General features: G+C 34.8%; 1 protein-coding gene across 1 annotated transcript; it reads left to right on the forward strand.

The window, feature by feature from the left end:
- Positions 1–3954: 3954 nt before the first annotated feature.
- On the forward strand, positions 3955–14960 carry LOC146749028 (uncharacterized). The gene is made up of 11 exons (XM_085505841.1): positions 3955–4017; positions 4509–4652; positions 4954–5031; positions 6556–6730; positions 7127–7212; positions 9361–9530; positions 10239–10330; positions 10731–10812; positions 11040–11086; positions 12317–12532; positions 13687–14960. The coding sequence occupies exons 1-11, from the start codon at positions 3955–3957 to the stop codon at positions 14958–14960; spliced, it is 2427 nt and encodes an 808-aa protein (XP_085361967.1).
- Positions 14961–15444: the final 484 nt, after the last annotated feature.

Consider the following 15444-nt stretch of genomic DNA (forward strand, 5'->3'; position numbering starts at 1 on the left):
CCATTGAAAATAACGGGGGCGTATGATGTGCTCATAACTGCGACTTCCTGTGTTTGCCGATAACAAGAGTGGACCTGCGATTGGTCAGAAGTTTGCAATGTTGCCAAATGTACTACCAGTTTACACTCAGCCCCCGGACTCAGCCTTTATACCGAAGAGGTCACTCCCATCCACAGACACTTGTTATCTATAACAAGTCTTTTATTAACACTCGGAAGTCCGTTCGTATATAAATAGACTATTTATATGTGTCGTGGAGGAGGTACGGACCTCCGATTGTTGATAAAATAATTGTTATAGATAACAAGTGACTTAGCCCTGCGTACAGTGCTGTGTGTACGGGGACGCGTTCGGTTGATAGATGTCCCCACCACAGCCCTGCGTACCTCCATAGACAAAGTCCGGGAGCGCACCGTACTAGTAATTGGTGCGTAAGTTAAAAATAAGTAGTTTCCCAGCCGAAATCGGTTGAAATGACGATAGTTATCCGTAACAACCATTATAAAGTTATCTGAAACTGAAATGTCTTTAAACAAACGACTAGTGAAGACGGACAAATTGTAAACGCGTAGGTACCGGAGGAATTATCCACTAAACGCCGCCATTTTTAATTTCATTCACGCGAGAGAATGCGTTTGTTTTTAGGGCAAAGTAGCCATTTCATCCACAATTGAACTGGGAGTTCTGGATATATCTGGTAATCGATCATCATTTTTGGTACCTGGGCATATTATTTCATTAAAAAAGTTACATTTTTCAAAGTTCCAGACTTTGTCTATGGAAGTTCGCAGGGCTGTGGTGGGGACATCTATCAACCCATGGAGGTAGAAAAGAGATCTCTTTTCTACCTCCATGATCAACCGAACGCGTCCCCGTACACACAGCACTGTACGCAGGGCTACAAGTGACTGTGCTCCTACCCGTCCTACTATATTGAGACTACTCGTAGATTGCTTATGGTCATTACAGTTTTCCTTTTTATTTAATTGCACTGTGTGATCTGTGCAGTGTGAGTACGGTTTTAAGCAATCGGGTAGATCAAACTGTATTGAATACGTATGCATGTATATACTAGGCCACTGTTCCTGACAGAGGGACTGTGACTAGACTATTTCGCTTATTCCCGGCGTCCTTTGCGAATGGCAGGTAGGACGCCGTATTGTTCGGTTTTCAGGCCGGAAGGCACGTGACTGAGTGACGTAAATTGAAAACATTCCAAGTTACGTTCTGCGTAATAACGTGTCTGTAATACTACAATGAAGCCATGCTCATACATCCTGCCTGCTTAGACTTACATATTTGAGATGTTTCTGACATTCCTCGCTATTTCTGTGCACACTTATAGCAAAAGAAACAGTTTTTTTATTCGCCCAACTTTCGAAAGTAAAAGGAAACCCCTGAACGGCCACGAGCGTAAGCGCTGACGTAAGGTGAACAAGCAACGAGAAAGTGATGGACCAATCAGAATGCCGCATTCGTTACTAGTTACCGGCCTCTTGTGGCTTGGTACGCTATGACACTTGAGGCGGGAACCAGTCAACTAGACTATCCTCGGGGGCGGACATCCGGGCATTTTCACCGCTTGGCAACCCTGGCGGTTAAAACAAAGGCCAAAAACTCGCAGAAAACGATACTTTTGGATGATGGTTGAGACTCCCCTGAACAGTATAACACGATTAGCCCTACGTGTGTAACATATCTAAATTTAGTTGTTCAGGATTACTTCAAAGTTGAGTTTGTGTTGTTTTCTCGAATTTTCACCGGCTCGACCGGCATTCCACAGCAGCGCGAAAAGAGCCCATAGAAATGCATGTACAGTGGTGTGCGTCTTAGCAACGTGGAACGTCTTGTGACGTAGCTCCGCCCCCGAGGATATGATATTCTTACTTCCGGGACGGCAATCGCACCAGAACGAACGTACGAGGGCGCTGTTATATGTTTTCCTGTGTCGTTTGGCGCATGTTTTTGGATTGTGGCCGAATTGTATACTGCCTGTTTGACAAACAAAGTAAGTTTTTAATGAATTTCCAGTTCTTTAATGATTACAATTGTCATATAGCTTTTGATGGGACAGATACATACTCGCGATTTCAGCTCATGGCATGAAAATAATTGGGTCTACAATGATGACAATCGGCGATATTGTCAAACAAGCGTGGCACACAGTTGACCGAGAGTTAAACAAACCATGCAGATTTCGATCCAGCTCGCACCAAAACCAACTCGCACCAGACCAACTCGCACCAATGCTAACTCGCACCAATGCCAACTCGCATCAAACCAACTCGCCCAAGATTATATTTCTAAGCATTTGTGTGTTTCGCTATGTCCCGGGCTAGGGACGTTTCTTGGATAATAAAAAAATTACCTAAAGTAGGCATAGTTAGTCCATGAGAGATGGACGCTGCACGGTGTTTACTCGCTTTGATGTATGTGCGTTGCCGCCACCAGATTACTGTTAATCCAGATCGTGTCTGCATAATTTTCTGTCCACGGGGAACGATGATGGTGTCTGTACCATGCCTTTATATATTTTTTGGAACAACATACAAGCATGTTATATTTAACTTATATTCAAAAACTGATACAAACAAGCTCACAGACACCTAGTTTAAAATCAACCTCCTTTCTGTTGCAAACTTGTAACATGGCAACCATGGGACATGCCCATGAACTCAAGATTCTGCATGGATGACTAAATAGAAAAAGTTAAGTTTAAAAATATGCTCATCATCATCTTATCAAACAACTTGCATAAAGAGTCAGCTGTTTCAAGAGGTGTGCAAATGACTGTAGCTTAGGTAAATTATGTATGTTCATTAATTCATTGATGTGTCTCATTCTAGAAATGGCTAGTCAGGAAACTGTCATACAGAATTTAAGAAGCCCAGATATACAGCGTGCAGTACAGAATGTCTTCAGTAGGCAAGTGGCACCAACAGTATCATCAAGTAGAAGGGCATGTCGGAGAAGTTTTCAAGGGAATGTTGGACCCACTAAGAAAAGGAAATAACTAAACTTAAAAATAAGTGTGTTACCTCTTATAAGAGAAGTTTTGAATAAGAATAAATCCTCATGGTCAGGAAGACCTGTTTTGTCAGCTGATTTTTGTTTTGAGCAATCATGGGATGAAATCAAAGTTACTCAAGAAATTTCTGATGTTTTGCTTGATCAGCTTGGTTATACAGATAAATTTATTTATGTAGACTACAAGCAAAGAGGTGACCGTATTGTCTCCAAGCGTATAAGTTCCAACATATTCACGTACAGTGCACAGGGGGTATGGTCAATCAAATCTTCATGTAAAACTGTGTATATAATGTTAACATCACCAATCCCCCCTTCAGTGATATTAAATGATTTCATTAACAATGATAGTGTTGATGATAATGATGGAGTTGATGACAATGATGGAGTTGATGACAATGATGGAGTTGATGGAATTGATGACAATGATGGTGTTGATGACAATGATGATATTGAAAATGGATGTACCGGTACTAGAACAACTGTTACTTGTGAACTAACAGAAACTGTAATTGATACTGATTCTGACACAAATACAAATGAGGCAGGAGTGAGTGGTACATCTGTGAAACCAAAAGAAATAATAAGCTTCGCCAGTGTTACTGCACATTTTCCAACACACCAACAAACATTTAGAGATATTTGTATATCTGATGAGTTGTTGCCAAAATATGGTATGTATATTTTTTTTTTATTTCATGTTAGCACTTAAGTTTTTGACATCAGTTAACTTTTATTGCCGGTAATATTGGCATGATGGTTAGATATCATGTTTTTTCAGTATGATTACAGTTATGATTGCATTAAATGTTCCCTGTCTAACCATTTTATAAATTATATACATATCACACTATAGGTATGCTAAATATAAATAACAACTGTACGTTAAACACAGTCATAACAATTCTGCAGTGTATACCAAACTTCATGAACATCATTTGCGATACAAGTGATTTGGATACTAAACCAGTCATTTCATCACTGATTGAGGTGAGTGTTATTTTGTGATCATAATTCTGCCATTGGAGCTGGAGGAAAACATTGATTTTTGACTCTTGTGTGTGAGGCAAACTATGGGAGTCTTTAGTGTTAGTTAGTCTATCCCACTGACATCTTGAGAAACGATTATCAAAGTTTTTTTAATTTATATTATTGATAACTAACAGGGACTATGCAATGTAATTATTTTTTGTTTTTGTTTTTATATTTCTGTTAGTATTATATACTTCAATACTGTGAGTCAGATTACTTAGTGCAACTCAAGGAGCTATTATAATAGTAATCACAAATTTGTAGTCAATTTTAATCAACATAGTAGATCTACCTCCATGATCTATATAAACTTTTTTGAAACATTTTATATGCCAGCTGCATGTACTTTCCTTTTTATACAATTGATCTACATGTATAATAATTACTACCTACAAAGATGCTGTAATGGATCTGCTCATGATTTACTTATGAATTAATATGTATTTTAGGTCATGTCACTCAGAGGGGAAATGGATAGTACCTGTTTTAAATATGCATTGGATTCTTTGTTAGACAAATTGAATGTTAATGATAATCAGGATTTTGATGAAGTTTTTGGTAGACTTCTTGATGTCATGAGTAGAGAAAGTGAGGTATGTTATTATTATGTGTGGTTGATATTTTATAGCATAGCATATGTGTAAATGAGTTGTTTCACAAATGTTGTATATAATTATCTAGATTGCATTCTTTAATACATGTTTGCAAGATTTGGGGATGATTTATTAACCATTATAATTATCCCATTTCTAATAGATAACAATCCCATATAAGTGTTGTGTTATTTTTCAATTGCTAACCTACACTTTAGTGCCTTCAGTATGTATTTATGTATTAATTAACAATTAGTCACTAAACAATTAAATTATAACATAAAATGTATCTATTTTACAGGTTATTAAAGAGGTGATTCATACTGTGTTTGTTGGTAAAAGAAGCAGGTTGTGGTTATGTCCAGGTTCTGAAGATGGTGTAATTGAACATATGAATCAATATATCCTTTCTGCTCTGTGTGTAGAGAGTACTTATTAGTCCACGTTCAGATGCAGTTTGAAAACAGGGACTTACACAATGTATGGATGAACCTCTGTGCATGTGTGCATTCAGATCTATATCTTAGATATGCCTAGGCCAATTACATTCAAACTTCACACATACAACATACATATTATGCATTATTATACTAATGCACATCAATTTTTTCACAATCAGATTCAAAATGACTGACTGGCAACCATTTATATTTAATGAATGTGGTTCTAGTGCCATATCTCAGACCTGCTTTTGCTATTATGTCAAAATTTTATATATTCATTATGCATCTGGTCATAGATATACAGATGTATTCAAAATGGCCGACCAGTGGCCATTTTGTTTCAATTAATGCAGGGCAATATCTCTCAGTATGAAAAAGTACTCATTTGATGATCAGATAAAAGATGACTAAATGTCAACCATTTTAATGATAAAAAATCATCTTATTCAAGCATCAGCTTCTGGATCCATACTTCTGACATGTTGATGTTTCAACTATATTACTATAAACAAACCTAGCTGCATATGAGAAACACATTATATTTTCGATCAGTGACGTGGTTTGCCCACCGTCTTGGAATTAGTTAAAACCGAAAACGGCCATTTTGACCACTTTCTGGCGGTCTAGAAGTCCAAATTGTTGTGTTGCTTCTGTAACCCATGCCCATCTTCAATGAGATTCAAGAACATAAGAGGTCACATGACTTTTGTCGCTATTTTTTTTTTTTAAAAACGAGGCTAAATCCTTTGAAAAACTTCTTATCATAAAGTTGCAGACCGATTGACATGAAATTTGGCATAATCCATCTACATGCCTAGCTCTTTCAATTTTGAGCCCCAAAAACTGATTGGTCAATTGGTTTGGCCACCATTTTGTATTATTAACAAAAATTACCAACAGTTTAGGCATTTCTTTCTCATTGATACTTCAATGCTGATTTTTTATATAACATGTCTGATCATAGATACATTTTCCCAACTGAATGGCACATGGTTAGTTCTGTGGCTGGGCGCCCATGGGGTTGGGGCTTCTGTTAAGCCTCAAGCACTGTTGCAGTTAGGAAGATGAATCCTGTGCTATTATATTGGTATCAACACGCCATTCAATGAGTATCTGCAGATAACTTTTCTGATAATTCTGCTTGGACCCCACCAATGCTGCTTGCAGCTTTAATTTAGTATTTGTTTTCATAGAATAAATTTTTAGCTATATTCAAATTATGCATTATAACTGCTGAGCTATTGTTCAAATGTAACATTATTATTACCCTATAAAGTTATGCCATGGACAATGGTTGATATAGCTGTTAATAAATCAATCTTATTTTAGAGTGTGTGTTAACAATCATTATGTCGGGTTGGGGAACTTTTAAGGTTGTTACACAGGTAAAATCACATGCATTACACTATCACATGCATAATATATTAATGCTGAATTAGCTTGCAATATATAATCCTTAACCTAAATCACCACCCTGGTTTTCTTGCCATATTCCATTTGTATTTGAAGGAATGCTTCCATCACTACCTAGTTTGCTTAATGCTGTTTTGACAAAGAGAAAATTTTATACATTTTCTGATATGGCAAATCATGTACAAGAAGATTTTAAGAAGAATTCTGTTGCAGTGTCCGAAGGTATCTGTTGATTACATAATTGAGGCTATTTATTTTCCAATAATTACTAGATATATCTCACTCCCATTGTCCCCATTTGTGTCATTGTCATATTTGACTCTCATGAAGAAGCACACATTATGAGTCATTGCAGTTATGTATATAGTGTGTCTGTATGTGTGTCTGTTCCACAGAAACGTCAAGAACCACATGATGGTTTTTGGATGAACTGGATGCCTAGATGCTCTGTCTGTTCACTTGTACATTTGTACCATATTATCTGACAGGCAGCTTGTTTACATTGGCTTTAATCTTAAATTTATTTTAATCAGACTCTTTAAATTGTACTTATTGATGATGATTTTAATTTTAATAATTAATTAATTAATTAATTAAAGCATATTATATTTATTTCAGATTCATTGATGCAACATGTTGATTTTTGGACTGAATGTCCTTGGTTATTTTGTGTTATAATTGAACGTCAAGTAACTTCTGGAAAGGTAATATTGATATTTATGATACTCAGTTCATTACAACTATATTGATTAACTATATTGGCATTATGAATATTTTGATCAATATTAGAAGGTGTCTTGTGAATGATTGATCTTGAGGTATAAAAACAAAGGCACACACATCCCAAAAAATTAGATATGTTATTGGATAGAGAGGATAATTTAAACAATCAAAAAGTCAATTTTATTAGCTTTGCTCAATTTTATCAAGTGGAGCTTATCATATGAGCGATTATACGTCGTCAACTTTTTAAATTTTTCGACTTCTTTTTGAAAGTTACATTTTTATATTGCTTTGATACTTGGTGTATATGTACCTTTGATTTGTTCATTTCATGATATCTTTAATTCTCTAATTTTGATGAATATTTTTGTTAAAAATTGATATTTTTGAATTCTTGTTAAAAACCACAAGTCTGATTGCTTTGATGTTATACATGTAGGTACTCCGATAAACTTCTTTCAGATTTGTTCATTTTCTAAAGATATCCTTCAATGCTTTAACTGAAATGTGCATTGCTAACAGTGGAGCTATTTCAGCCACGAGGCTGCTTGTTATACATGCAATTCTGGAATATCATCAATTTTTGACTCCCATGTGCGAAGCACACAGTCTTTGCAGTTAGTGTGACATGTATGTGTGTGTTTGTCCGTCTGTTTAACTCATATCTAAAGCACCACTCATTGTATTTTAATGGGATTTGGTACCTAGATGCTCTGAACTAATGTGCAGATTTGAATACTTTGGGTAAAGATCATATTAATGTGCATATTAATTACCTAATTTGCATAATGATTATCAATTTATGACTTCTCCACAGATATCTCAAGTACTTATCATCACATTTTAATGAAACATGGTACATAGATACTCATTAATAGATACATATTAATTATCTAATTTGCATAATTAGTTAATTTTCAGCTTTTCCACTGATCCCTTGAGTAATAATCATCAGATTTCAATAAATCTAGGACTATATGCAGAGACTCAATTAGTTGTGGTAAATATTTATGCATATTAATCACCTAATTTACATAATTAAACAATAGTACTGATGACAATTTCAAATTAGTGTAATAATTCATAATTGTTTTGTTCTAATCATATTTTAATGAAACTTGGTACATAGGTGGTCTGTTAAATTTTGCAGACCTTAATAGTTTTACACTCAAGTCTGTTCTTTTTTTTTTTAAATATTTTTTTGGTGCCAGGCGACAGTTCCGGACATTGAGTGTCACTGTTGTCTCTCCTGACTTTTTTTCTGTATGTGCACATTGCAAGTGCTAGTGACGACACATATTTAGTGCATTTTGCCACAGAAGTCATATTCATGTTTGGGACTACATGACAGGGCTGTGTGGCCATTTCTCTGTCAAATGGCAATTTGTAATGCGCTATCCTGGTGTCAACCAGGCACGGTCGAACACAAGCACCTGCGGACCTTAACCAAGGTTCCCCCAAAGTCGCATTCGTTAGTGAATGAATCGCGGCCAGTGGAATTGACTTGCCCATTGAGTCTGTGGCACACTCACCCAGGGTAGGGGTCGACCCTTTTGATGTTCAGCCTAAGTTAGGATTTGATCTTGGGTCTACCGATCATGAGTCTGGTGCAACAACCACTATGCTACCAGTGACCGGCAAGTCTGTTCTTATTAATTACCTGATTTGCATAATTAGTTTTCAGCTTCAATTTTTTAAGTACAAGTAATTTTGAATTAATTTTTTAATGTGTCTCCAATACTCTCAGCACACATGAGGACTTTCTAAGCTGTCTTTGATTTATTTATGCATTAGCTGAATTCGTTACCACAATGTGCTTATCAGATAGTTTGTATTCCCTTTTACTCTTTGTATGAGTATGTTGGTGTGTGTGAAATGTCTGTTCTTCTGACATATCATCCCACTTGTCATGTTTCAATTAAACTAGATACATGTTCTGGGAAAAAAAACATGAGAAAACGTTTGTTAATGATGTATATAGACAGTACTCGTAATGGTTATATCTGTAAAACAAAACAGGCTGTCCTGACATGGTGGAAACTAAATTAAAAGTAGTGACAGAAGTGAATTAGGTCTCTGCAGGATTTTATGACCTTATTTTAATATTATACAATTTTTCATTAATCTAGAATAACAGCTCTGTATGTGTACCACAAGAGCTACCATGTGAAGATTTGGAAAGTCTTATGAACTTCATGGCACACTATTCAACAACTAATTTGCATTTAGTTGCTGCAGTTGTTCATTCAGAAATAAGGAACCATTATTTTGTATTAACAAAAAGAAATATGTCAGAATGGTATGTAATAATTAATTTGTATCTGGTTTTGCTATATAACACTTTTGATCAATAATTACAATGAAATAGTATGTAAATAATGTTTCTTGTAACAAACAGGATACAATGTCCGAAAGCTGACATTTAAGTATTGAAATTGTTTTGATGAGTTAATTCAGCAGAGTGTTTCATCATGGGGATCTGTTATTATTATATATTTTCTTTTATTTCAACAACCAGGGAAACCTCTGGGTACCCCCATGTCTATGAATAATACATTTGCCTGTAAAATTAACATTTGTGTGTAACAAATAACAATCATCAAATAAATACAAAATTATAATAAATATTTAACAGACTTTTTGAATTGACTATTTTTAAAATTATGCAGTAAAGATCATTGAATACATTGTGAAAGAAAATCTAATCAGAATCATCAGTGTCAGTTAATAGCTCTTGAATGTTTAGCAAGAGCAACATATAAAATGAGAACTTAAAGTTGAAGATTGTGATAATTATTTTGCTGCCTGCATAATTAATATTGAAATTTAACATTCTATGATATATTTGTGCATTAATTGGCTCATAGGGTACTGTAAATGTGATATCAATGTCCTAGTGTGAGATCTTCCACACTATAGCAGAGAGATATCAGCCCTTGATGTTATATGCATGTATTAATACATGAAGTAAATAATTAATAAATTTTTGTTTTGGATGTTTTTCTAGGATTATGTATGATGATTCAAAAATAAGTGTTTTCACAATGACAGGTGAGCTGTGGAAGTATCTCCAAGGTGGCAATCGTAATGATTCAATAGATATCCTTTTTATCTTGGGCATTAAGCCCAGAGCATCTTGTGTTCAAATTTATCCCAATAATATCTAAATGGCATAGATACCAACAACAATGAAATTCATGTACCCTCACCGCCCTGCAGCTATTATAAATATTATCTCTATAGGCTGTTAAGTATACTGGTGACATTACTAGAGATTTATATACAGTTTTGTTAGTACGAATCACACAGGACTGTGATCATAATTGCAGCCTCTTTGCAACGTTCTTACAAGGATTATTACTATCACAATTTATTCATTCTGATTCTCAGTGTATTTAACAGACCAAAATATTACCCTTAAGGTCATGCCAAGGTCAACCATAGTTCAAATTTACAATTATGTCTCATTAAGAATGTCTTTAACCTTAACTTAAAACACTAGCTGCATTTTATGCTTTGAATAATGTATTCAATGCTGAACCAGTTGTCGATCTTGAGGCATTGAAAATTGCCTTAGAAAGGTGAGGTACACTTATTAAGATGGTTAATTTATTAATGTCTGTCATCTTCGACTTCATTTTCAATATTGCATTTTCTAGCCCTCACCAATTTCAATACTTCACATTGGTACTAATTGTGAGCATGGTTCACTTTGTGACAATGTTATATAACTGATGATAATACTTCTTGATTAATCATTATCATCAATTATTAGAAATCCAAATAAAAAAATTCTATTTACCGGTAGGTTGAAGTTGAAAGTAGCATCTGAGTCATGGATATCACGAACTGGTTGTAAGTGTATAATCTTTCTCATTTAATAATTTAGTAATAAAAAAAGTATGCAAGCAGGATTACTCAAAGAGTTATTGATTCTCAGGAGAGATTGTGAACCAATTCACCAAATTTGTTATAGAGAGAAATATGGTTGCCATGAAAACAGCATGTTGTAAATTGTTTTTCAGTGATAGCCCAAATTGTCATGACATAATGAAGAGGAGTAGCCTTGAAAACTAGTTCTAATCAGTTAGATGTATGTTGGTTGAGATCTAGAAAGGGCGGTTCAGTTTATTAGTGTCTGTTTGAACACAATTATTTTTCTTCTTCCACAGTTTTTTGTAACCCTAGAACTTGAACACTATTGTGCATTAACTTTGAACCTTCTCAAGCACATTGAGGACTATGAGTACTGGTGCACCTAACTTTCAAATTTTTAACTGGTTTGGTAGCTATTTTGGAGTGAAGTTATACAGGAAGTGGTTATTTTGAACCCGTTCTGAGGGTCAAGGCATTTTGAATTTTTAGTGGTATCATTATTGGTAATCAACTCTGCTAGGATTGCCCTTGAAGTCACTTTTGTCTGTCAGTGTGTGTGATTTCCAGTGTCTTCACGTAATTATTCTTCTGAGAAAATAGTGTGAATTTTCACCAGTACACATTATTTTTTTGCCAGGGCCGATTTTGTTGACTTGGTTAGTTCTTTCATACTCTCCCTTTAGTTTAGTGGTAAAATCTGAAAAAAAAATCCCTGGCCAGTTGTTGCCATGGCAACATCAAACAAACATTAGTTAGTCATGTAACCCTTTCAGTTTTGTTTTTTTCCTGGAAAGATGACAAAAAACACTTGGAACACATTGATCTGAGATTACCGGTACCGGTAGTTTTTTTCGCATCTATGTATAATGCTTTTTATAAAGGTCTGTGTGATTGGTCACATAGTTTGGGAGCCATCTTTGATTTCTTCTAAACAAGAAATATTTTTTATATGCCACATTAATCCAATTATTTTGAAATTTGCCATGTTTGTCTTCTTCAGACAGCAAACTAACAATTCGGATCAGATTTTCCACCTTGAATTTGAATCTTGAATTTTTGCCAAAACAGGCAACAATTTTGGGCATTTGTGTCTCATGAATGCTTTAATAGATCAATTTGCTATTATCATGTATGACAAAACAATAGAGAACAATAACAAATCAAATTGTCTTAAACTATGTGCATCACAATTAATTATATTTTACACAGTGAAAACTCAAGAAGTTTTTGATGCAGTTGATGAAACATTGAAGGATATTATTGGGTTGGAATCAATAAAGAGATCCATAAAGTCAATAATAAGAAGACATTCTTTAAATCTGTTACGAAAGGCTGTTGGTGGTAATCCAAGGGAGGAACCTATGAACTTTTTGTTTTTGGGTGGCCCTGGCACATGTAAGACCACAGTAGCAAGAAAGTTGGCAGGTAAATATGACTTTTCATCAATTAATTCATTTATAATTGCAATTTTGGCTAACTTAGTTGCAAAATAAAATTAAGCCATAAAACATGACATATTTTCAGTGGCAACAAATAAAACCATGTTACCATGTTAATTATTTGTTTCTCAAGATAGAAACAATTTCAACATTCAACTAATTTAATTGAAAAATGTATTAGAGGCAAACTAGCTTACACTATAAATATGCTAACTGCTAACAGAATGATGAATGATGTAACAGATGAAATGTGCTTCAGTCATTCTATTTGTACTAAAATCCTAAAATAAATATTTTTTTTATTTGTTTTCGAGAAAGTATATAAGATCTTGCAATAAACATGAATGATTTCAATATTTGGTCATTGATGGCGCTGTTTATAACACAGAACTAAAGGTTCAATGACACTCCAAGATTTTTTTTTTTTTTTAAATTGAGCTTAAATTGTTTTCAGTTAACTTTATAACGGCTATTGCAATTTAATGAACCTAAAAACAATTTTTATTATAGTCAAAAGGACATCACTTTTCACATAAGAAAAAGATCTTTTTCATGACATGACTTTTCCATGAATTTTTTTGAAGTATGATCCACAATAAAATCTAGTGAATAACATTGCTTTGGTGTTTGCGGTGTACATAATATTAAGTTGTGAACAATTTGTTTGATGAAGTTGATATGTTTTTTAATAGGCAGAACTAAACTACATGTACATTTTTGTGGGTTAACCTTTTCACCTCCAGTTTCCTTTTTTCATCACAAATTTATAAAATAGTCCCGTTTATAGTCTGCACTTTCCTTTAAAAGATTGTGACAAAAATAGCCAAATATTGTCAGTTGGCTCTAAAATAAGGGTTCATTTCCAGAAGAAATTTAAAAAAAAGTGCAGAAATATTTAGGCAAGAAATTCTAGTGGTGAAAAGTTTAACAACATTTTGTCTTGAGGCCTAATGACTTTTTTTTTAAATGTTTGTTTCAAAATTCATACGTAGTTTTCAATCAATTTTTTTTAATTTATTTACCAATGCAAATGTCTTTTCATTTTTTCCTAAATTTCAGAACTGTGTCTAATTCACTTTAGCAATTTCAATACTCATTAACTCTGTAATCTTTGACATGGAGTTATGTATTTGTTAATAGGTTGCCTCAACTTAGCCGGAATAATTGATAAGAACATAACCATTGAAGTCCAGAGAGACGACTTGGTAGGGGCGCATATTGGGCAATCAGAGGAAAAAACAAACAAGGTTATCCACAGTGCCAAAGGTGGTATACTGTTTATAGATGAAGCCTACACACTTTTCAAGGCTAGAAGTGTCAATGATTTTGGGGTAGATGCCATAAATACCCTAATGAAATACATGAATAATGATATCCCGACATATAGTGGGTCATTTCCAATCATAATTTTGAGTGGTTACACTCAGCAAATGGAAATTTTTCTTAACTCCAATCCTGGATTAAGAAGAAGATTTCGTACACCTTGGTATTTTCCAGATTACAATCCTGCTGAACTTTCAAACATTTTTGTTAACGAATGTATGAAGCAAGGATTTATATTGGAATCATATTGTCAGCACAGGGATTTTCTTACCAAGGCATTTTCTATGTTTCCATTAGCACTTAGATCAGCTATGAATGGATCATTATGTACAAAGTTATTAACATCAATAAAAGATTGTATTGATTCCCGACTTGAGGAAACGCAGATAACACACTGTTCAAACATCAGTATTCACAATACTTTAAACCAGATAACAAATGACGATATAATGACATCAGTCAGCCACATGTGTACAAGTGTCAGAGAAGTGCCATGTATGCCTGAAGACACACAGACTAATTACACGACTTTGGAGACTGACACACAGACTGATTACACGACTTTGGAGACTGACACACAGACTGATTACGCGACCATGGAGACTGACACACAGACTGATTGCACAACTTTGGAGACTGACACACAGACTGATTACATGACTTTGGAGACTGACACACAGACTGATTACATGACTTTGGAGACTGACACACAGACTGATTACATGACTTTGGAGACTGACACACAGACTGATTATACAACTTTGGAGACTGACACACAGACCGATTACGCGACCTTGGAGACTGACACACAGACTAATTATACAACTTTGGAGACTGACACACAGACTGATTGCACAACTTTGGAGACTGACACACAGACTGATTATACGACTTTGGAGACTGACACACAGACTGATTGCACAACTTTGGAGACTGACACACAGACCGATTACGCGACCTTGGAGACTGACACACAGACTAATTACGCGACCATGGAGACTGACACACAGACTGATTGCACAACTTCAATTAACACACATGCACCAAAGAAAAAATACAACACAAGATCCTCAACACGACATGTGTATTGAAGACCATACATAGTGGTTTTGTTTTTTTATAATACATTGATTCCTGAAGCCGCACAAGTGACTTTAAATAATGTCACATTTGTAATATACGCAAGGGTTTACATATTGCACAGAACTTTTAGTTTCAAGTTTTACATTCAATTTTTTTTTATGCTTGGCTGTCATCAAAAATGATCGACCGAAGATGAGCTCATGGATTGACCACACCTATCGGTGTCCATCAACTTTTTTTCATTCAAGTGACTGGATTGTCTTGCTATTCATAGCACTACTACATGTACCTGGGATGGTCCTATCTCAGATTTGTTTCACGACAACACATCACATAAACTTTAATTTTTTGGGAATATTTTTGTCATCTATGGTTAAAAAAGATTTTTTCCACAACCTCTTTTTAGATTGCTTTGCAATTTGGCATGAATGTTGTTAACTTGGAATATCAGACTTATTTTCATGATACCAAATGCAAGTATCTATTTTTGCC

This window comes from Saccoglossus kowalevskii, chromosome 2 (assembly GCF_978046115.1).
Source record: "Saccoglossus kowalevskii chromosome 2, keSacKowa6.1, whole genome shotgun sequence".
NCBI classification, from domain to species: domain Eukaryota; kingdom Metazoa; phylum Hemichordata; class Enteropneusta; family Harrimaniidae; genus Saccoglossus; species Saccoglossus kowalevskii.

What these genes read in the sequence shown, in the direction of transcription:
- LOC146749028 (XM_085505841.1), top strand. Translation starts at nt 3,955, where the DNA reads ATGAACATCATTTGCGATACAAGTGATTTGGATACTAAACCAGTCATT. An exon ending in GTCAAGTAACTTCTGGAAAG is followed by an intron (nt 7,213 to 9,360) that starts GTAATATTGATA and finishes TCATTAATCTAG; the next exon opens with AATAACAGCTCTGTATGTGT. An exon ending in TTGAAAATTGCCTTAGAAAG is followed by an intron (nt 10,813 to 11,039) that starts GTGAGGTACACT and finishes ATTTACCGGTAG; the next exon opens with GTTGAAGTTGAAAGTAGCAT.